The sequence below is a fragment of the Lissotriton helveticus genome, chromosome 8, assembly GCF_964261635.1.
Source record: "Lissotriton helveticus chromosome 8, aLisHel1.1, whole genome shotgun sequence".
Classification (NCBI taxonomy): domain Eukaryota; kingdom Metazoa; phylum Chordata; class Amphibia; order Caudata; family Salamandridae; genus Lissotriton; species Lissotriton helveticus.
The window spans coordinates 1,240,023,520-1,240,048,279 of NC_136069.1; the positions used below are offsets into that span (position 1 = coordinate 1,240,023,520).

Here is a 24,760-nt window from a genome sequence, read left to right on the forward strand (position 1 = left end):
TAGATGTAGGCCGCAATCTTCTAAGCACCGTAACACCGGTTCCCGGGGTCCGATTCAAAGTCTGAATGCAGTTTTCGCCTCACGCGTGGTTCGCCTTCACGAAAACATCAATGAAGAACAGGATAAACGATAGGATAGATGCGGGAGGTTACGAGGGTTTCGGGAGCCCTAAGCTCACGCGGCCATCTTGGTTGCGCGCGAAGCTCCTCCTCCCTTAAATGATTTTTTTAATAGGTCTTAATTACCTAGTTTTATATTTGATTCCTATTTTTAAGTCCCAATTTACATTTCCTTTTGTAAATGATTTTAGGTAATCATATAATAAAGATTTACTTACTCACTCTGTGTATGAGCCAAGCCCTGGAAATGTTTCTTCGAAATTCAAAAAGTTTATTTACTTAGCATGTGAAAACTTTGACATTAATACGTTTCATTATAGCATTGCACTTTATTAAAAGTAATATTTTCTAAACATGGCCTATTAGTGAACTAAGAGGAAAGACAATTGTCATGTATGTAGACTCCCTACTTGGCCCAGATTATTATAGAGTAACATTCCTTATGTCAACTTTGTTTTTACCTTTGTGCACATTTTGGCTGTTTTATATAGCGCTGACACCATTCATTGTTTATAGGGATGCAGGGTAAGGGAACAAAAGCAGACATCACAGAAGCCACCTGAATGCTCGTCTTGTTATGCGCTTGAGCCTTGAGGTTACAACTGGACCTAGCGCTGAGCCAGATCCAGCCATCAGGCTCGAGCTTCCAGGTGCTCGTCCACCCCTACTATAAACATTATTGATAGAATCGAGTCAAACACCTCAACAAAGCCTAAATAACAAGGCTCGCTGAAAGTGCGTGTAAATGACAGATCTGAACTCCAGCATGGTTCATATATTTATGCCAATAAAGTGAGCACCATTAAGCTGAGTAATCGCACATTTTATCTAAGAGCCTAGAGACAGCTCATTTAGGCTTTATAAATATTGACTATTACATTGCTCTCAACGAACCGAGTCTCTGAGGAGACTTATTAGAAAGCATCATTTTTTACGTGTTTATTTGGCTGGGGTGTCCCTCTGGAATGGCTGCTGCGTTTGCGGCTCGGGATGTCTTTAGTGTGAGATTTAAGAGAGCCCTGCGAGGGGCGGGCTGCGAGCAGGGGGCGGCACCAAGCGCCGCGAAGGGGCGGCCCAGTGAGGCGGAGGAAGCCCCAGGCTCGGGTGTTGTGAGAGGCCGGGAGGGAGAGGGGGCTGGCCGTGCTGGCGCTGTCCCTGGTAGGCTCCCATGATAGGGGACTCGGACGCGGCGGTTATTATCGGCGGCTGGTTCGGCGGCGTTGACCCTGTTCCCTCACGCGTCCATGGCGGCCCCGCGGCGGCTTCTGCTCGCCCTGGCCCTGGGAGTGCCCGGGCTGCTCGGGCAGGAGGAAAGCAGCAGCGCCATGGAGGAGATCGCCACGGAGAAGGAGGCGGAGGAGAGCCACCGGCAGGACAGCGTCAGCCTGCTGACCTTCACCCTGCTGCTCACCCTCACCATCCTCACCATCTGGCTCTTCAAGCACCGCCGCGCGCGCTTCCTGCACGAGACCGGCCTGGCCATGATCTACGGTAAGGGGGCGGGGGCTGCCGGCCGGCCGGGCGGGGGCGTCCCTCCGCCTTCACACCCTGCAGGCTCCGTTGTCTGGTGTCCGTGCAGTGCAGCACGGCAGGGGCCTCCGCAGACCCAGTGTGAGGGCGCTAAGGGGCTGCAGGTGAAGGGGAAGTGGGCTCAGAGGACAGTCCGGGTGGCGGGGCGTTATACTAGGTCATTCACAGACCCGGTTTGAGGATTCTGTTGTACTGCACCACTGGGGGAAGTGGGTGTCGGCCCGCAGCAGTGTCAGAGGTGGGGTAGCGTTGCACTACTGAGGGAACATCCACAGACTCGGCGTGGGGGCACTGAGTCATCATTACTAAATGGATTTCACACAATGCACCTGTGAAGCCAGCATCTACACTTACTTCCCTGCCGGGTTGAGGAGGGGGGTGGTATATTCACGCTATTATGCGGCGGTGATTTGCACATACGCACGCTGCACCTCTCTGTGCCCGGGGGTGGTACAATCAAACAAATTAAATCCACACCACTGATAAAGAGGTCTCAGTCAACACTGCCAGCAGGGCTGTGAGGAGGGTGTACTTCTCTCTCACAGACGTCTTTACAAGGATGCGCAGATAGTGACACGGTATAGCGTACATTCTAGGAGGCAGGCATGACATTGTACCTTGTATCCGTGAAAGTTTCTGCACTCAGAGCAAATTCGGCTCAAACTTGACCAGATTCGTCGCATCTTGTATCAGTATATGTGGAGGTGATGCTCTGTGACTGCGTCTGTGGGAGCTGGAGAGGTCTGTGACGACCTCAGAATATGAAGCGGTCTTAGACAGCCTCCCTATATAGACACCTTTGGCAGCCTTAAAGCCAGCATCCGTGAACGCGTTTCTTTCCGAGGATGGGGGTGGTGTGAAATGTGATTGTCCTCATGAGTTGGGTCGATGCCTTTGTTTGGATCCAAGGTGTGTGACCGCTCCTCTGGACAGGAAGTCTGACAGATGTCATATACAGGGGTCTTTGACAGACATTCGATAGGGTCTGGTGACGTGGTCATTTATCATAGATTAAGTAGATTTATTTGACAGCCTCCGTGGACATGGAAGTGCGACAGCCTCTAAGTGTGGGTCCGTGACATACTTTGTATGTGCTTAATATAGACATGTGACCGCCTCTGTGGCTGTCTGTGTGACTCATTCAACATGTGAGACACCCTTTAACAAGTTTTGAAGAGTCCACCATTCAATGTCATGCCATATTAACCCGGTAAAAACATTACTTAAAATTTGAAGAAACCTAGAATTAAGAGGTTACTGTCACTCGATGTTTGTAAACATATTTGAGCACTGCGTCGTCTGCACTTTTGTTCACTGACCACTGCATATGATCTGTGAATATATACTAGTGACAGTAACCTCTATCAGCCCTGTGTTTTCTTCAAATTTATATTAACACGTTGTTACTGGGTTAATATGACACGTCGTTGATTGGTGGACTCCTCAAAACTTGTTAAAGTGTGTCACACATGTTGAATGAGTCCCACAGGACAGCGTGCACATAGAAGATGTGTGGTAGTTTTAGACATGTCTGTGACATCCTCTGAGGGTAGTGTCCTGACATGCGTCAGCCTCCGTGGGCAGGGATGTCTGACAGCCTCTGTTGGTTTATGCGGGCAAATGCGACATCCTCGGGCTGGGCGGTCATTTTATGACACCCTCTGTTGAGAAAGGGGGTGGAAAGCATATAACCGTTTTTGCTTGGTGGTGGAAGTTTTTCATGTCTGTGACATCTATTTGTGACGCAACAGCGTTTGGGTTGCGATCTTTGACATCATTGGTGGGCAGATGTGCATGAGACATCCTCCGGAGGTTGCAGTCAGACACGTGAGTGTCTCCGTGGGCAAGGGTCATTGAGGCGTGTGCGTCTTCTGTCCTTTGTGGATGGTGGTGACGGGGGTCGGTGACTGCCTTGATGAACTAGTGTTAAAGTGGCAGTAACTTCCTCTGTTCTTGGCATTCTGGCATTTTGACAGACAGCCGTTTGGAGCAGACGTTCTGATATTGTCTTTGGGTATGTGGAGATCTGGGACAGCGTTGCGGATGGATTGTAAGTGCGTGACAGGCCCCGTGGGTGTGCATGACCGTGGTAGAGGTCTGTGACAGCCTCTCTGGACATAGATCTGTGACAGTCTCTTTGGGTATGAGACATCTGCGACATCCTGTAGGTGGACAGGAAGTGTGACATCCTTTGTCAGTGGTATGCCTCTGACTGCCTTTGTGTATTTGTGGAAGTGTTTAACATGCCTGTGACATCCTCTTTTGTGGCGGTCAGACTTGATGACATCTCTGTGGGCAGGGGTCACTGACCTCTTCTGAGGGTGTGTGGAGATGAGGGGTATCTTCATTGGCTGAACGGGAAGTGGTAACTGCAAACATAGGTCTCTGACAGCCTTTGTCTGTGGCATTTCTCTGACCTCCTCCGAGAAACGTGCAGCTTCTGCGTGGGTGGGTGACGGAGTTAGGTTTCTGCCTGCTAGAACAATGAGCCCAGAGACGGTGGAGGGGGTGAGGGTGGAGGAGCACGTGCTGGGTAATACCCTTGACTCAGCACCGACCAACCTCTTCTCTTCACTGGATCAGAAGCCGCAGGCTGTGCGCTGCCAACGGCAGACCAATAGAAAATAGGCTTTTAATAAAGCAACTTTTTTTTTAAATGCAGCCCGTTTTTTTTTCCTTATAGGAAAACGGGATGCTTTTAGAAAAAAAAATGACCTTTTGAAGTTTCGTTGATCAACAGTAGGCAGTGTTCCATGGGACCACTGCCTGCTCTTATTTTCTTTTTTTTTCTTTCTCAAAGGGGAAGGGGCCCCCCAGGGACCTCTTCCCATTTGCAAATGGGTACAATCTCCTTCAAGGAGTCGGTAAAGTATTAATGTTTTGAGACCGCAATTCGGTTGCAGAACAGATTAGGCATTTGGAAGGGATGCCCAAAACACGCCCCTTCCAAATTCAGAATTGCAAACACAAAGCAATTCAGTAACATGTTACTGAATTGCAATTTGTGCCTTAAACATATGTTAAAACAGTTTTGCGGTTGGAAACTGCTGATCGGACTGTTTTCGACCGCAAAAATGCTTTGTAGATATAGCCGTTAACGAAGAGTAAGGAGTGGTTTAGGGAGGTGTAAGGAAGGATTTAGGAACTGACTTGCATCCATACTAAAAACAATAAGCCTATTTCTGTCCACAAACTACATTTCTAAAGTTACTACAGTCAGAAAGGACCCAAAACAGTCATAAATCTACTCCAGCTAAGAGCTGCAGTGAGTCCGGGATTACACATGGTGAACCACTGGTATTGCAACACCGTCCTATAGAAAACAAGCAATTGCAATGGAATAGGTTTCGCATTTTCAAGAGTTGAAGCTTTTGGCATTGTAATGACAATGCCTTTTATTTATGTTTTAAAAACTAACACTTATATAAAAGACATTGTCATTTACAATGCCCATAGCTCAAACTCTCGCAAATGCGAGGCCCATTGCTTTGCAACTGTGAAAGCGCAAAACCCCTTTTTTGCCAGCAGTGCAAGAACTTCTAGGCGCTTTCTTAAGAGAGCAAACATTCAAACTCTCCCAACTTGGACTCGTATGTGGATTACCCTTGGTGACTCCATAAATTTCATATTAGCTCCACACAAGTCATTTGCTAGAGGCGTAACTCCTCCAGCTAGAAATCTTTTATACGCAAGTGCGACCTGTCAAGCTTAAACTGTGCCCTTAAGCTACTCCCTTTCTTACCTCCCAGTAGGAACAGTCTGCTTGTGACTCCTCGTGCTAATTTGGAGCAGAAAGTACTGCAGGCCATGGGCCTCCCTGTACAGAGTCTAAACCTTCTCTAAGTAGCGCTGGGCTGGCCCTCTGTTGAGCTTCACACTAGTGATCTACCACATGTGAGATGTGCTCAGGGGCCCTTAGCAGAAACATGTGAGGGATGTGAGGGCATAAAACAATCTTCACATAGACGCGCACATGACTCGCTGCCGTGGATAAATAATGCTCCATGTTCAAAGAGTTTATTTGCAGAACTGCCTGTAAAGCCCATTGATTGACAGTCAAAAGACTTGAAAAATAGTGCTCCATTAAAAGAAATATTCTATGGATGGACTAAGTTCCCAATCCATCCTCCTCCCCCGATGTAGGGCCAGGCTTGCACTGCGATGCCCTACACTTACTCGCTATACAATGAGGCTGGTAAAAGAGCACATTCACCGCCTGCTTTGAGCTGCACACAAGACGTCCTGCCAACAAGCAGAGTAGAACCAATTCTAGTCTGTGAAGAATAGAGTGGGTGCAAATGTGGTTGAATGAATGCGAGGGCGTCACAGTATCACAAGGCTCGTCTATGTGGTTGTGTGCACACAGATCTGCCGCTCTTCGATAGCCCACACTGGCGCCATGGGGCATTAGTGTACCCTGACTCAATAGGCCAACGTGGGAGAGAGGGAGAATACTACTAATACAGTGCTATGAGGCCATTCAAATGAGAAATGACCACAGCAGAAGTCACTCTAAAGTGACAGAATCATTGGTTCTTTATGCATTATTCAGTTGCACATTTTACTGTTCCTAAGTGCTGTAAATAACTGGCTTTGCTATTGCCTAATTTAACAGTAGGTTTTCGACCCCAAAAGGATAAAAGGCTGTGATGCTCCAAACTGGATTTAAAATTGTGACCTGAAGATCGCACAAATATCACCAGCGAGTGCATAACTCATGCAGCTATAGCATGCATGGTGGGAATTCTTCGGTATCCCTAAAAACAGCTGCCTCCCCAGTGAGAGGAATTCTGTGAAACTCTGTGTCCATGTTATTTTTAATGTAAATGTAATTTCACACCCAACGTTAATTTGCTTATGTGGTAAACGTTTTACGAGTTCCTCGTTGCATGCCAATTTTGTTCTTTTCCCTAATGGATTTTTGGAGTTGTAGTTCAAGCGTCAAGGATTTATGAACGCCATAGTCTGATAAACTAAAGTAACCATCTGTAAAATGCTGTCCTGGTGTCCAGCGTCTGCAGATGTCGTTTACTCCACTCGTTCCGTGAGTGCTGAGGGGGGTGGGGAGGCAACCTCAGTTAAAGCATGCACTGGTAATACATAGAACCAGCCGCCATTGCCGGCGTCCCGCGACTGCTGAGGTGGAGGAAGGGGTATACACCCTGGCATAGAGAAATACATAGAAGTGGCTGCCATTGCTGGTGACCCGCAAGTAGCCACAGTTTAAGCACGCATGGTGCGCTGCTAATACATAGAAGTGCCACCATTGCGTGAGTCCTGTCTATATTAATTTGGTAAATAGTGCTCCAAACTTACTTTCCGTGTGCATAATTCTAGTGCCCCTGGTTATTGCAGCACATAACACTGAAACAACGTAATGAGCAGTTTACTTACATTCATGTGTAAACCAAATACATGGACCCAGCTTGCCACTAGGCAGCGCAAAGCACTTCCTGCGACGTATGTGTTTTTGTGGCTTCAGATCACTCTCAGACCATTTGATTCAGCACACCTAATGTTTTCGCCATGGCGGCAGCACCGCGTCTACACTGGCTGGTAAATGAGATGCACGGAAAAAAGAGGTACGTGGCAGGCTCTGCTGGCTCAAGCGAGGTGCTTAATAGCTCACGAGCGCAAGAAGCAGCAGAGGAGTGCGGGTGCTGCGATTGTTGAAAAAGTAAAGAAATAGATTTTTTTTCTATTTCTTTACTTTTTCAGCAATCGCAACAGCCGCGCTTCACCTTATACCATGTTAAAATGAAACGCGGGTGCCGCGATTGTAACAAAAGTAAACAAATAGAAAAAAAACCCGATTTCTTTACTTTTTCAACAATCGCGGCACCCGCGCTTTAGCTTACCATTGCTGAAGGTAAAGCGTGTGTGCCGCCAAAGTGAAAAAAAGGAAACAAATCAATAATAAAAGCATTAGACAATTAAAAAAAAAGCGCTGTGCTATAGCGCGATACATGGCTGCCCGTGAAGCGCGAGCGCCCTTGCAAAAGCAGAATGCACACAAAAGAGTGCTTACCTACTAATAAAGAAGACAGTGTAATGCCGCAAGTGAAAGATCCAGTCCTGATGGGCCATCCCAAAAGGAGACAGGGCGGTAACAAGGAGGGACTAATAAGCCTAATTTTCAATCAAAACCCAGCGTTTAACATGGACGATGACGCAAGCCAATGTAAACAAGGGGCGGGGCTTCCACTCCCTTTCTAAATTCTACCCTACTACAATATGCCTTGCAGCGCGTGCAGCGCATGTGTGCTGTAATGCTAGGCGAGACCTAATAAAGGATGCAGGGACTTCGTTACATCCTGTAGGAAACATTTTTAAAATAAAATATTTTCTTTTGACTTTTTAAAAAAGTATATACATTTTATTAAATGATAAACATTTATATAGCTACTATAAAATATTCTTATTTTTGTAATTTGAAAATAAATGTTTTTTTTAGAAATAATTACATTTACTTACACTAATTCTATACATAACATTTAGTCATTTTTAATACATAAATTATTATAAACTTTTTAGGTCCGATTCGGTAAAATCCCTTTCCAAATAGCCGTACGGAGAATATTTCCCGTTCGAATCGTACCCGTAAACGTCCCCGTACGTATGATGAAGTACGATTCGGATCCAAAGCAGATCTCTGTACGAATCGTACGGAAACCGTACGACTAAAAAATACATGCGATTTGTATCCAGAACACGCAGTACGCGACGTCTATACGTAATTAAGCAGCAGTTTCCGGCCCGCAAGTACGATTCGTCTCTGCGACACTCCGTACGACTCTTTTTCTATGGGAGCTCAAAACGTCTGGAAAAGCAGAGTCCGACCCGAACCGCATCCCCGGTACGCGATGTACATGCCATGAATGCCGGGGTAAGGTGCGTACACACGCCATGAATGCCGGGGTACGGTGCGTACACACGCCATGAATACCGGGGTACGGTGCGTACACACGCCAGGGTACGGTGCGTACACACGCCATGAATGCCGGGGTATGGTGCGTACACACGTCATGAATACCGGGGTACGGTGCTTACACACGCCATGAATACCGGGGTACAGTTCGTACACACGCCAGGGTACGGTGCGTACACACGCCACGAATGCCGGGGTACGGTGCGTACACACGCCATGAATACCGGGGTACGGTACGTGCACACGCCATGAATACCGGGGTACGGTGCGTACACACGCCAGGGTACGGTGCGTACACACACACCATGAATACCGGGGTACGGTGCGTTACACTCGCTCGCGTATGGCTCCATTAGTGTGGGTTTGTCTCGTATTTGATTGTGTGGCTCGCTCATACGCGACTTTTTCTTTACGAATCGCATTCCGATTCCCCGGTCTGGATCGTACTTGTCTGGTCGTACAGCATGTTTACGACTCGTACGGTTCACTTTGAGGGTCCGTGTCGTACTGATTTTCCCTTGCTATTCGTACGGTTCGCAACAATTTGGTTGTATATTTTTCCTACAAATCGTACTGCGGGATTCGGACGGTAATTGGACGAGTCGTACGGAAAGGGTTACGGATTCGATTCGGTCGTACGGATTAGTTTACCGAATCGGAATCGGCCCCTTTATATTAGGTGAGAATTTTTGTAATCTAAAAAAGAATTTTTATTTAAGATATTTAAACTAATTTAATATTCAAAATTGAATTAAAAGTTGTGTATCTTTTTATTTTGGTCTTCGTTTAAAATATATATTTCATTAAACAAATATTTTCCGTAAAAAAGTTTAAAAACATTTTTTAAAATTTCTTAATACTTTCCCATAGGCAGATCTCCGCCATGATGGGGGAGGAGACATGTAAGTAGGGCCGGACTGGCTGTTTGGCATTTCTGTCGGCAGGAAGTTTTAGTGCTCGAGACCTGCCAGCCACGTTCCTTCTTGTAGCGCTCCTAAATAAACAATGCAAAAACAAATAGTTTTAAAGTACACCTTAAGCATCTTCGAAATAATTTATTTTGCATTGTTCCTTTAGAAGTGCTCCAAGTAGGAATGTGGTGGGAGGTTCCAAGAAACAAAGCTTGCCCTCACAACAGTGAAACTGAGCCCCCACCCTGCCAACCCACCAAAATGCCTGGTAGCCAGTCTGGCACTGCATGTAAGTCTAAACTTAGTAGTAATTCTACACTAGTAAACGATGAATAGTTGAAAGTAGTACATTTACTACAAAGTGTTAAAATAAATGATATTTTATGTTGACAAATACACATTTATTCACCTGATGGATTTTTTGTCTCTGGGATTGCAGTCACACAAGCGTCCAGTAATCTTCTTCTAATTTCCCCAAATGGCCAGGCTACCTTTTATTCACCTGCTGTAAAGCTCAAGTAACACCTCAGAAGCTCACTTGTACCAGAGGAATGCATCCTTGCTGTTGGACTTGGCCCTTTTGGTAGGTTCACCCCAAAACTTTTTGCGTTCTCCTAGCCTTTTTCTGTAACCTGGTGTTGGTGATTTTAGGCCTCTGAGCACTTTAGCACTGTGGTCCGGTGTAAAGTGTCTGCGCTCTCTGTGTATCTGTGGTGAGATGGGCCTGCGCTCCCATAGGAATGCATGGGGGATATGTGTGTCCATGGTAATTCCTGGTATGAGAGGAGTGCAGGGGTGAGTTTAGTATGAATGAACTCGTGACAATAAATGCCGCAAGATGGTGTGTGCGCAGATTTATGGTGGCTGGTGGAGAAACGCCACTTTTAGAAGTTGGCATTTCTGTGTGCTATGTGTAAGCCTGCCTGATGTGAATTGCATGTCTGGCTTGTGATTGACAGGGGCTGAAGAGGTGTGGGTGGCTCCAGGAGGGGCGGGATGAGTCAGTGCTAGGCTGAATGGGACACCTGAGCTGAGAGTGGTGGGAGGAGAGATCCCCTGACTCTGAATAGCATGGTATTTCCCTAGTACAATGCTGGCTCCGCCCCCTGTGGTGTGTCTGATCACTGAGCCCCCACCTGACAAAAGAGAGAGGAGCTGAGCAAAACAAAGTGCTCCAAAGTTCCCCTATACCAGTTCTAACTGGTATCCCTAAACCCTGTGCTGTGACACAAAGGGAAATGATGTATAAAAGTAGGGGCTGTGACCCCATAAGGTTGTTCAGTCCTGGGTGCTGTTCCTGACGATGAGGGGGCATGTTGCTGCTGGGGCCCAGGAGGACCTGCCAGGAGGGCTGCCTCTCTGGGCCCAGCATTGCCTCCTGAATCCTAAAGACTTTCTTTTGGTTGCGCCTAGAGCCTGGGGAGTGCTATATTTTCTCCAGGGGAGGAGCGTGTGGACTTGGCAGCACAGAGCTGCCCGAGGAGACAGAGCGGGAATCCCCGGCGTAGGGATTCCCCTGTGAGACGGGAGCGGGTGCCCACCCCGCGTATTTGCGCTCGAGCGGGAGCCTACCCCGCGTTTTGTGGTCAAGTCTGGCGGGTGCCCACCCCGCAATTGTGTCCCTGAGAAGCAGGAGCCTACCCCGCTCTCTGAATATACTAAACGGCGGGTGCTCACCCCGCACTTTGGCGGTGTAATTACAGCGGGTCCCCACCCCGTGTGGTTGTACTGCGGAGGGTGCCCACCCCGCTTAGGCCACTATTCCATAGTGGGTGCCCACCCCACATGGCCGCTTAGTATTTATTTGGTTCGATAATGGGAGCCCAACCCGTGTTGCCGCCGAAGAAGTCTGCTCCCGGCCGCGGCAGCGCGACCAGGAAGTCAGGCACGTCTGCCTGGCTTGGGGCAGAACCAACAGCCGGAAGCCGGAAGAGGTGCCCGGGTTGTGGGTCGGAGCGGGGCTCCCGTGAGCTGTGGGGAGCCCTGGTGATGGAGTGAGAAGCAGTAGGCAGGCGGGAGCCCACTCCGCCTGCATGGATGCGGCTGGGCCGGGCGGGGCTCCCGTGTTGATGGGAGAAGCCCCCTGTGCTGCCTTGGATGTTGGGAGCCTCGGGAGCTCCATGCGGAAGTCCTGGTCCCAGTAGTGGGACCGGGTGAAGAGGAATCCAAGAGCCGGTATTCATCCAAGCGGGGCTCCCATGCATGAGGAGAGAGCCCCGCGTCGTGCTGACGACCAGAGGAGTGCGAGTGCCGGTCCCGCGTGTTGCTGCAGCAGAGGAGGAGACGGGAGTTCCGCCCAGGAGAGCAGCACGGTGAGTGAGGGCTGAGTCCTACGGTGGTTGGTGGGGTGGTGTCGGGCATATTGTCGATGCCTGCCCCCTGTGCCCGTACTTTGGTCTCCTTAGCGGCCCTGCCTGCTAGAGGGCCGCTCCAACCTGGCCCCATTTGTTTTCAAGGGCCCCCGTGGGGGCCCAGGGGTGCCAGTGTGTCAGTTGGTCACAGCTGCCCTGCCGGACAATGGGCAGCTGCAACGTTGGGCATGTTCTAATTTCAGAGCCCGCCTGGCTCCAAGTCATTTTAGGGCCCAGTGGGGCGTCCCGGGGGCCCTGTGCCCATTTGGTCACAATTGACGATGAGAGTCCCTGAATGGGACAGGAGGGCACAGTGGTGCCTTTTGGTGATCCCAGCTGCCCAGCAATTAGTGGGCAGCTGCTATGTTTAAGCCAGGTCACATTGAAGAGTCCCAGGAGGGTGCCAGGAGGCACAGTGGTGCCAGTGAAGGCACCGTGTCTGTATGCGATGAGCGGACCTGCCAGAGGACCGTCCGCTCCACCGTGGGTGGCATTTGTTCTTTGGGGGCACAGTGAGTGTCTGCATCATTTCCTGAGCGGACCCGCCATAGCGGGCCGCTCCAACACTTTTGAGGCATGTTTATTTTAAGAGCCTGTGTGTGGCTCACAGATGTGCCAGGGCCCCCCTTCGCCTTGCCATTTCCGCTGCCCCACTCGCAGAGGGCAGCTGCAACGCTATGGGGGCAATATAATTTAAGAGAGCCCCAGTGAGGCCCCGAAGAGGCACAGTTGTGCCTGGGCTTATTTGTCTGATCCCAGCTGCGCCGCACCAGCCCGGACAGCTGCATCGTTTAGCATAACGGATTTGGACGTTCCTGAGGGGGACAGAGGAGGCACAGAGGTGCCAGGCCTTCACAATTCTTCACAGCTGCCCAACAAGTAGTGGCCAGCTGCTACGTTTAGGCCGCAATTCTTTGGGGCATGTTGTTGAGTTAGGAGTGAGATGCACTCCTTTGCCCCATCCCTTCACAGCTGCGCAGCACTTGGTGCCAGCTGCAACGATTAGGCCTGTGCAGAGTGCGCATCCTTGACTTCCGCGGCATTGGCAGCGCGCCTTGACATTCTGGACACAGGGCATTTGAGCCCTTTTGAGATGGCCAGTTGGCCAGGGGGACTGTAGGATTGTAGGGCGCCAGGCCCTAATGTGATTATGTGGTGTTAGGAAATGTAATGCATTTACTATGTTTTATGCACCGGTTCAATACCTCTAAATGTGTTTTTATGATTATGAGGTTGTTTTGCATATTATGGTTTATTCTAGTGAGATTATGTTTCACTGTGTGATTTATGCCCGTAATGTGAGTTATGCTTAGGAGGTTAGGGTCTAATGTGTTTAGACTTGTGAGAGGATTGCATAATGTGGCTATGCTGGTGAGGTTGGCGCAGAATGTAATTCGCGCCTAATGTGATACTGTGCATAATGTAGTCTAGGTTACAGGCTGATGCTAGGTACAGTGATTAGTAGTGGTTACTGGTTGTACGTTTATGACATGTTTTACTTTTACTAAGTTTACTTTGTGATGGTTCTGACAGTGGTCCAGTGGGCCCTGACAGGTGTAAATAATCCCTTGTAGATGTGACCCAGTGCCAGGTGGCACCATGTATATTATGTGTTTACTATTCTAACAAAGGCTATTTTTGATATAACCTTGTGTGGAGTTCCTTTTTTAGTGTGCCTGGGATGTTGTTGCTGTGTGCGTGCGCAGATGCTTTACACATGGCCTCCGGGATAAGCCTGACTGCTCGTGCCAAGCTACCAAGGGGGTGAGCAGGGGTTATCTTTGGCGTGTAACTCCCTTGCCCTGACTAGAGTGGTGGTGTCTGCCTGGCTTTGGCGTAAGCCTTAGCCAACCAGAGATCCCATTTCTAACACTTGCTATACAGGGTAATTATTTATGTAGATAATCTCTTCGTACTGGCCGATTTATCATGCACAAAAACATCTAATCAATAATGCCTGTGATTCTACTTAATCCCTCCGCAGTCTGAGGAGAACCACCATTCCCACAATAAAACACATTTAATTAGTTTGAAGCATGTGTTTACCTTTTATATAAATATAAAAGAAAACCAATGACAACTTTGCACACGCCTGTGCATAGTGGTTTGTGAAGTTGATATTGTTCCTCCATTATGCCACTTTAGGATCAGAAGAACAACTAACAAGTATACAAAACGATAGATGATAGAAAACCTTGAAGTCAGGTCTCCAGTTTCACTACTTACTCTTCACACACAGGACCTACATGGTCCTCAGTTTTCTATGTGCCAAGTCTTTGCTATTGCTTGTCTGTTCAGAATATGTTATGTCTTGCCTACCAGACAGAGCAAGCTGTCTGGTTGAGAAAGACCCTCTGTGGACTTACCAGAAATTTACAGTGGGCTTAAGCTCACCAATTTCCAGCTCTCTGCCTCATATGCTTCTCTCTACCCCCACGAAATGTCTGACGTCTGCGATCCGTGTTACTTTCTTTATCATGCGCTGGTCGCGCTCTCTCCTTTGTTTTTCCCCTGTCAAACCTCAAGTGCCAAATGTTGCTCTCTCCCTCGTGTGGTTCTCCACACAGCCACTCTCATAATACTCTTTAATTATCAGGAATAAACCAAGCTTAGTTCCGGTTTACTTTTGAAATGCATGAGTAACACCGACTCATACACCGTTCTTTTTCAATTGAGACCCTAAAGTTCAGTGTGTACCACCTTGTTCATCCTCCCAGAATTTCACAATCTAACTGACTTCTGGGAGAATATTTCTACTTGCTCCAACACATATGCAGTTTATTTGGGCTTGTGTTGCCACTCTGAAGGTTGCAAGCCATGCCTCATTGCCTTCTGATAGCACTGAAATACTGATGGCCTCTTCACTCATTTCTGTGAGTGACTGTCGTCCTTGGGCTATTATAAGATTTTGTGTAGCCATCTAACCTTCTCATTTCCCTACTTATTACAGCATCATAGCCTCTGCTAATTTTCCAGGTTTGTCTATCCTCTCACATTGTTACGCAAACTATAAGTACAATATGAACACACTAAAAAGAATAGATATTGCAGGCAAATATATACTTCAGGCTCAGTTAAAATATTTAAACACTTCCTGCTCCACCTACTCTGCTTTGTCCTTAGATCTCTTTGCTTTCTCACAGTGATAATATTTTAAATACCATAGAGACACAAATAAATAGTAATTGAAGGTAAATAAGGACTTTTTGCCCCTCTGAGGCTGTCTATTCCAGTGTCTGCTAAAAAACAGTAGACAACAGGGCTGATTTAGATCTTGGTGTTCTTACTGCTGTCATGCGGCGGTCTCAAGTACTTCATCAAGCTGATGGCGGTCCGCCTGCCATATTTAAATGTTGTGCTAGGTACAGAAGACTGCAGCTGCGGTGGTCTTCTCTGCTGGCTAGCAGTACTTTGTCAGGCAGGCGGGATTGTGCCAAGCCGATTTAGATGTTCCATTTGTGCTTGCAGTGTCCTGGCGGAGGAGTCCTGCTGGAGTGGGGCAGTTGTGGCATGGAGAAATTAAAGCACCATGTATTTACATCTCAATACCCACATATAATTGTCTCCGAAACATCCATTCTGTTTGAGTAAAAGTTCAAAGTGGGCATAGTTCTTTTTTAGGTCTTGCCTACGCATCACGCATCCGCTGCATAGGAGACCTTTAGCCGTAGCTCTGGTCTGTTTGGAAGCACATATTCGTGCTTGTGGCGGCATCCACCTTGCAGGAGCGCGCAGCTGTGCGCCACAAGCATGAGTATGTGCTTCCAAAAAGAACAGGCTGCTCTTCGCAGCACCACTCGCGGGCTCACCTCCTGCTCCCCTTCTCTCTCACAATTAACTTTCGCGGCCACTGGGCCGCGTTTGTGTTCCACTGCCTGTTTTCTCTTTAGTAACGCATCGCCTTCACTTGCTTTTGTGCTGAGATTGCTTCAGAATTTCAATGCTTTTCTAACTTCTAACAACGTTTGGAGAATTCGGCTTCTTTGACAAAAATTTGCAAGCTTTTAGGATTTTTCTTCCTGTTCCGTTTCCTTTGTTCGTCTCTATATTTTTCATGTTTCCTCTCTTTATCTTACGCACCATAAGTGCTTTTCTTTAGAGACCATTCTGTGATTCCAATGCTGCCTCGGTAGCTGTACGTCTGTTCAGAATTTCAATGTAACACTTGGGCAGGGCGATGAAGGAAAACAAGTCATACGGAAAAAAGGGATGCAAGTCATGGGAGATGGGGGTCCAGGTCTCTTGCTGCTTTGTAACACCCCTCTCCCAATTCCCAGTGACGACCAATAATTATAAACCTTAAGGAAATGTATGAGATCACACATTCGACTGAGACTTTTTGACGATACTGTTTTTTGTTTCACTGCTGCCTGCAGAAAACACTTTCTCTCGTGTTCGGTGTGTGTCAAAGCTAATAAAGCACCCTTTGGTTTGGTGGTTTATAATGCTTTGTGATCTGTGGTGTGTCAGCATTTCAGCGAAGGGCAAAGGAGCACAAGCTATAAAAATTTACCGAATGTATTCTCTTAAAGGTGCTCAGGGTGTTCAGCAGTAGGTATGGAAATACAATTCTAAAAATCCTTAAAGCTCATTCCAAGCCAGGTGCAAATAAAAGTCAATCCTAGTCATAATAAAACATGTTAACCGCATCGCTGCTAGAGCGATTCCCCTGCTGTGCTGGACAGCAATAAAAACGGGTTTGGTCATGACGAGCTGAGCTCGTCATGAGCACAGGAGCACTGTACTGCATGACGAGCTGAGCTCGTCATGAGCATGGAAGGGGTTAAACGAGTGACAAAACGCTGCGCCTTTGTGTGTGCCGTCGAAGAAATCAAGTCCCACATGCATCAAAGGACAAGCATTGGCATAGGCAATAGGTCACGCTTTTGGGACCTTATAAGACACTGTATGTAGAAATAAACTCTGGCAAATGATGGAGGTTATGGGGTTTGAGGAGCCGCTGGTCACACTACTTCGTAGACTTCACGCTGCCACAACAGTAAGGATTAGATTTGGCCCTGCCGGTGAGAAGACAAAGTCCATAACATCGACTGAGGGGGTTCGTCAGGGGTGTATACTGGCCCCTTTTTTGTTTCTGGTGTACACCAATGGTTTGGAAGCCTTTCTGTTGGAAAGCTGTGCTGATTTTCCCCAGGTAAATGGTAAACGTATACCGATGTTATCTTATGCAGATGACACGGTTTTAATGACCCTAACTGCCAATAGCATGCAAACTTCCTTTAATGCTTTCGAAACCTTTATGCAGGGGTTAGACCTAAGGGTCAATTTCACAAAGTCCTTCACTATGGTCTGCGGCCCGAAAGGGGTAAAATCTCGCAGGCTTATGGTGAAGGACTCAATCATTGTGAAAGTTGATAGTTTCAATTATCTGGGCAATTTATTTAAAACAACCTTGAGTTGGGATCCTCTAGTATCAGCCCGTGTGCAAAAGGCTACCCAAACTGTTGAGGCCATCTTCCGTTTTTCTAGCAAATTGGGTCAGAAGCCGGTTGCAGAATTAAAATCTCTATACAAAGCTAAATGTATCCCAGTTGCAACATACGGTGCGGGAGTGTGGGGTAAGCAATCCTGTAACAATATCCAAATTATGGAAAATAAGTTCATAAAACGCCTTTTATGTGTCCCAACAGGTACTTCTAACATCTTTTGCCATACTGAGGCGGGTCTTGAATTTGTGACTGACACCATCCATGTCTTCCCCTTGCTGCTTTGGAGCAAGGTTTGGAGTTGTGATGATTTGAAACTCACTAAGGAAGACTGCCTCAAGCTTGAGCATTTCGAGAAGATCCCATGGCTATTATATGTCAGGGAAACCCTCTCCAAGATAGGTTTGGGTTATATTTTCGCGAATGTTGAGACCATTGGTACTGAGACAAAGCCATTAATTAAAGAGGCTTATCGCACCAACCTAGGTGTGTTGAGAAATAGTGAGAGCGCGGTCTACCACAGGGGAAGGTTGCAGCACCAACCTTACCTTTCATATATAGGGCAGACTCAATGGCGCTTTTATCTGACCAGGTTCCGTCTTAACACACTGCATTTTTTATTTGCTTTTCCAAAGCAAGTGGGCTGGTGTGAGAGCTTACCCTTGTGTGCTTGTAACAACAAAGTCTCTCAAAACACTCTTCATCTTGTACTTTTTTCTTCCTTGTACAAAGATCCAAGAAGTAGATTTATTAGACCGATTCTGTTAACTTTTGGATCTCGCTATTATAAAGAGGGATATGAACATTTACTCTCACTATCAACCCCAGCAATATGTAATGCTGTGCTTAGTTTTATTAGAGTAGCACTCAGTCTCAGAAACCGATCTTGATTATTGTCATGGATTGTTGTTTCCTATCTATGTGAACAGTGTAGAGTTTGGTACTAATATCAATTGTATTTGTATTGTCAAAATTTTCCTTCTTTTAATATATGTGATTTCTTTTAAATTGATTCGTAAATCAAGTAATGGCAATATAATAATGTTTAGGGATATAAATATAATTGCATGATCCTTTTAAACTGTGTAATATGCTATATTATACTTTTATGATTCTGTTTTTACGAATCGAAATAAAGTTTTCTAAAACGAAACAAAACGACCTTATAAGTACTTAGTTATCCAGCACTATATCCATGGTGCAACAACATCAACTGTTGTGTGGCTAAACACCTATAAGGTCCCAAAGGTGAGACCTGTTGGCAATGCCAATGCTTGTATTTGTACTAATTGTATATGACTATTCCCTGAATATACATATTTTATTTCCATAGTAGATTGAGGCCAATTCGCAAAGTCATGCAAAAGTACATAAAAGATTACTGCTTGCGTCCTACTTTACATAGTCTAAACTGGCTTTGTGGCTAGGCCCCTTGGAATCAATTATGAATGAGCATTCAAGGCAGATGAGGACACCGAGCCACTTTCTCTGCTAATTACCATTCCTTCCGCAACGTCATTAAGTCTATTTAGTGTTTACGTCATTCTTTATCACACTATTATTACATTATTTCTCGAGAAGGACCGATAAATAATACTGAAGACAGACAAAGGCCTTCCTGGTTTCGTTTATTCCTTAAGTATCCCCTCCTGATGCTTTCATGGAATTACTTTCCTTGCTCTAAAATTATGGTTAGTATCCTGTCCCGTGATTGCTCTCACCTTGTTTATATTTTACATTTAATAAACCACAGTAGATTTGCTGGCCCTTGGGATGTGTTACAAGTCATGCATTATTTATATTACATGTTTATTTTGGTAGAGCATGAAAACATTGTTTAACTGATGTTTAAAAGATGGGGTTTTAGTAAAGACACATTTTGCTGCATTAAAGAGCACATTCTGTCTGGTGTAGTGAGATGGTTTTGAAGCGCCTGCTTGCAAGGTTTAGCTAACAATGGGTCCTGATTCCAATCAGGATGTTCTGGACGTGTTTACCTTTAACAGAGTATGCTGATTAAATCTAGGACAGTGTTAATGCTTAGGAGGGTGTTTTCTGCTTTCTAATCTAAATGCATTATCATATGTAGAGACTAATTAGTGGGGGAAATCCACAACTCCCATTACTGATATGTTCTGCTAATTCAGGAAAATAATTCATGAGTATGATCTCATGCTATGAAATACGAGTTTAAAATCCACCACTTTTTGTGCTAGAGAAATAAAACCTATTTAAACAAACATAGTGAGACAAAAGCATGGATATTTTGCACTATGAACTGATTACAAGCTGACCTATTTACCTATTGTACATCTGATTGTCAGACCACTTATAGAACTACTCATTGCTGACACAGTAATTTTGTACACTATACAGAAGCCAAACAATTGGTCAGTGCTTTTTATGCATGTCATCTGCAACCCTTCTGACATTTCTACACTGTTTAGTCAACTTTTATTTCATTATTCATGACATCACCTTCTGGAAACCCATGCACAGTCTTTATAAAGGGTTCATTTTAAGTGCATTACAAAATAAACTGGTTTCTGCATATGTCAAAAAGTTACTTCAACTGATGTAGTATTCTAAACTTTTATGAATACATCAATTGACAACAGGACCTAAACAACAGGAAAGAGGTAATAATAATGTTTGAATGAGTCTTGAAGTCACTTTGTGATGAAACTCGTGTCGGCTGTTATCTAGTAACGAATGTACAGAAGATTACAGAACCGTGTTTCTCCCTGCAGTAAACCACACAATTGAATAATCTACGTGAATACTTACTTTATGGGCTGACTATATTTCTTGGACTGCCATCTGAGCCCTGAAATAGCTTCTATGATTCAATATACACTGTGGATCTTGTGGTCTAGTGTGTGGTAGCACCCCAGGTAGTAGAGTGTTGAGTATCGAAAGAGCGACAACCCAAAATGATTTGAAATGTTTTGTAATAATAATATTATATCCACATATACTTTTATGAAGAGGTGCAAATGTAAACCACGACTACCGTTCTACACTTTGAGTATTACAAAACTAGTAATATTAATGGCTCTGAATGATTTCCATTGAACTTAAGTAGCTGTTGTCACAGAATGGTTGTAGACCCCTGCTTTAAGCTTTTCCACTGATTGGCCCATGGCTCTTGAGCAGTATTCAATGTCATTATTACCCTGGCATAGTGGAGTCGCCTCGCATGCATTTTCTGGCTCTTTAATATGGTGCATCGTTTTCATGAAGCAGTAAATGTGTACATATTATTTTAATACAATAGTACCTAATGCAGCAGTATATGATGGCATTCTTGTCACTGCATTATTCTCGAGGCATCATTTTCATGTCCCAACCTTCATATAGCCCAGTGGACGGATGCCGCTATTCTTGCGGTTCTGCTCTGGGAGCCTTGTTCTAATGGCACAGTATTCTTATGATTCTGTACTCTGGAATTCTGAATGTGTTTTGGGGGTATTGTTCTCATATCCCAGTATTATAACCCCAGAGTTTTCTGATTGCCTTATTCTCATTGTCCTATCTTCGGAGTATTGCTGTCATGGCCCAAATATTCTTAAATCACTGTACTCTGAAGATATTCTCAATTTAACGTTTTGGGGAAATTATTTTCAAGGCATATATTTCTTATTTGCAAGTGTTTTTTATTTTTTTTTTAATTTTTTATTGAAATTAAACAGACATACAAAAAACCAAACAAAACTTCACGAGGCAAAGGCACAGCGGAACATTACCATGAGGTCGTGCGAGCAGAGCTCCAAAAGTACAGAAATACATAGTTATCAATGAAAACGGGGATGGGGCGGACAAGGAAACCAACAGAATCAACAGCAATAAGTGAAAAGTGAATGTCAATTAGGGGGACGAAGATGTATCAACGGTGACATCATGTGGAGGGGTACATATATTGCCACGATAGGCATTCCATTGGGACCAGATTTTGCCCCACTTCTTGGGCGGTACCCGGGAAAGGTAGACCGTCTTCTCCCGGAACATGCACCAGTCCATGTTTTCTTTCCACTTGGATAAGGTGGGCGACCTATGTGAACCCCAGAGCTGGGCAATGTCTCGTTTCGTGACCATATTCCCAAGGGTCGCCCCTACAATCTGAGCTGAGCTGTAGTCATTCGGCTCCCACACATTCAACAGACAGCGCCTGGCCTCGGGCAGCAGGGACACACCCGTGACACCTTCCATAACAGCATGCACTCGGGACCAGAACGCAACCATCTCCGGGCATTCCCACAGAATGTGGAGAAAGGTACCAGACATACCACAGCCACGCTTACATAGCCCATCCAATGAAAACCCCATTCGAACCAGACAAGGCCCGGTGACATACACTCGGTGGAGTATTTTAAGCTGAACGAACCGCAAACGAGCAGGAATGGCGACTTCCTTAGGCGAGGACAGAGCAGCCTGCCAGTCCTCGTCATCCAATTCCAGGCCGTCAGCACACCACAAGGCCCTGAGGCGAACCAACAAGTCAGCTCTGTTGTTGATGAGTTTTTTGTAGATCAATGAAATAGTGCTGTCGGGCACGTGGCCATCTAAGATACGGTCCTCCAGAGGGGAAGACTCAGGAATATCATCACCCGCAGTAAATACAGACAACAGAGCATGACGGACCTGGGCGTACCGGAAGAATTCATTGTCACCAAGCTCATACTCCACTCTCAACGCGGCAAAGGGCTTGACATTATCCTTCGACCAAAGATCGCCCACTCTGCTCATACCAATCATATCCCATTTATCAAATCCTTTCGATTTCCACAGGCAGCCCAAACAGTTCGAATCATACAGGGGGTGGCTCGAGTGAACCGTCCACACCAACCCAGTGCCGCATTCGCATCACGCCACACTTTCACTGCGATCTTAGTGGGACCGGTCAGCGCTTCAGGGAGTCTCCCAGAGTACAATGCCCTGTTGAAGGTCCCTCCTGGCAGAATACATTTATCCATAGAGAACGCCGGGGCAGGGCCTGGTGCGTAGGTCGCATGATTAATAGCACTCAACTGGGACGCCCAGTAATAACGCCTGATGTCCGGGAGGGCTATACCGCCATCATACCACGGAAGCGTGAGTTTAGAAAGAGCAATACGGGCACGCCCATCCCAGACCAGTTGTCTCTGTAGGCTCTCAACTGCATGAAAATAGCCCGAGGCGATCGGGTTAAAGGAGTTCTGAAGAGCGTACAAAAAAGGGGTAGAGACATCATTTTGAAAAGTGCCGCTCTACCGAGGGGCGACAGAGGCAACCTACGCCAGCGAGCTACATCGAGCGTGAGCCGCTGAAGGGGGGGGGGTAATAAGTTAAGCTCGTAGCGCCTAGAGGGGTCAAGGGAAACATAAACCCCCAAGTACTTGAAACCGGTCTCAGCCACATGAATCGGAAATCTACGCGGCAACGGAGGAAGCTCTCCAGCCAAAACGTAGACGCAGGATTTAGCCCAATTAATGACAAGACCGGAATTCTTCCCAAAGGAGGTCAGAACATCAAAAAGAACGTTAAGGGACTTTTTAGGGGAAGTTAGATAGAGGAGGATATCGTCCGCGTATAGCGAAACATGATCCTCGAAACCAGGAGACCACCGGATGCCCCGCATAGAAGGCTCCCAACGGAGCCACTCCGCCAAGGGTTCCAGAGCGAGAGCAAACGGCAAAGGAGACAGCGGACAGCCCTGCCGGGTACCCTGTCCGAGCGTAAAAACGCAAGACACTCTGCGATTAACGACTACCTGGGCCAGGGGAGTCTCATAAAGGAGTTTCACCCAGGCTATGAAGCCCGGCCCAAACCCGAACTTCGAGAGGGCCGCCCAGAGGTAGGGCCATTCGATAGTGTCGAAGGCCATGGTAGCGTCAAGAGAGGCCAAAATGGCGGGGTCAGTAAGTGTCTCAGCTCTCGCGAGAATGCCGTGGAGTCTACGCAGATTCAAAGCAGTGTTGCGGTGCGGGATAAAACCAGATTGATCCGGATGGATCAAGTCCCCGATCACAGTCACCAAGCGGTTAGCCAGTAACTTGGCCAAAATTTTGGGTTCGGCGTTAAGTAAAGAAATCGGTCTGTAAGAAGTGCAACGATCCCGTGGCTTACCCTCTTTGGGAATGACAACAATAGTAGCTAGTCGTTGATCCAAAGGGAGGGAGCCAGACTCCAAAGCCTCAAGAAACATGTCCCTGAGATAGGGCGCCATTTTGTCGGGTCGCAGCTTGTACAGTTCAATGGGCAAACCATTAGGGCCCATCGCCTTACCTGAACGTAGGGAACGAATAGCCACCGCAACTTCATCCACTGTGAGCGGAGCATCCATGAGATCTCTGTCCACGTCAGGAAGACGGGGCAAAGCAATATTGCGCAACAACAGTCGAGAGTCCTCCTCATCCCTGGCACAAACAGAGGTGTACACCATCTCGAAGTGGTCCGCAAAGCACTGAACGATCCCGGTTGGATCTGTGACACACTCACCCTCAGGCCGTTCGATCACAGGGACCACACGATTGACTCTCTCCTTCTTGTCCAACCACGCAAGCAATTTACCAGCTTTGTCACCCACATCATACAGTCGTCCCTGCTGCTCCCTATACATCACTTTCGCAGCGTCAGTCACCAGAGCCTTGTAGTCAGCTTGTTTCAGAGCAAGGGAGTGCAACTTCTCACCAGAGATGCCCAACTGGAGATCATCCTCCAGAGCAGCTATCTCAGATTCCAATCGAACTACCTCCACATGTGCAGCCTTCTTAGCAGCAGCAATCAAGGATAGGGACTGACCACGAATGACAGTTTTAAATGCTTCCCATAGCGAAACAGCAGAAGAAACAGACCCCACATTTTCATCAAAATAATGCTCAACAGCTTTCAAAAGTTCCGAGCGGGTCTTGGGGTTGCGAAAGTGCCATGGATTGATGGGAGCAACTCGTCCCTCATCGCCCTCCCGGACCTCATACCGGAGCCACAGTGGGGAGTGATCAGAAATACCCCTCGGGAGATGACGGATTTCTCTGATAGAAGAGGATTGAACCGCTGGCATTAAGAAATAGTCCAATCTAGAAAGACTGCCATGTGCCCCAGAATGGAAGGTATACTGCAACTGAGTAGGGTGCAGCAGTCTCCGGGCATCCACTAGTCCAAAGGTCTCCAGCAAGTCACTCAACCACATTTGTGCCCTGGGTAGATCTCTAGGAGGATGACTATCAGATGCGCCAGAAACAACTGAATTCAGATCCCCACCCAACATCCGGAGGCCTTCGGGAAGGTCCAACAGGACACTGCAGAGGTCTGCGAAGGTTAAAGCTTGCAAACCCGGGGGGACATAAACAGATAGTATGGATAGCGTCCTACCCTCCCACCTACCAGTGAGCACCGCATAGCGCCCCCTGTCATCGAGTTTCACCTCGTCAATTGCAAAAGGGAGAGAGGACTGAATGAGAATCTCAGCCCCCCTGGACCCAGAAGAAAACCCAGC

General features: G+C 46.7%; 1 protein-coding gene across 2 annotated transcripts in view; it reads left to right on the plus strand.

Annotated features, from left to right (window-relative positions):
• The first annotated feature begins 1,192 nt into the window (after nt 1-1,192).
• Nucleotides 1,193-24,760, plus strand: part of SLC9A7 (solute carrier family 9 member A7) — a 522,426-nt gene continuing 498,858 nt past the window's right edge. Inside the window, exon 1 of one of the 2 annotated variants that reach the window (XM_078658221.1) lies at nt 1,193-1,610. In XM_078658221.1, the coding sequence (XP_078514347.1) occupies nt 1,364-1,610 (247 nt within the window). In that variant the 5' untranslated portion in view covers nt 1,193-1,363. The remainder of the gene's footprint in view (nt 1,611-24,760) is intronic. The other variant, XM_078658222.1, reaches the window with a different exon arrangement.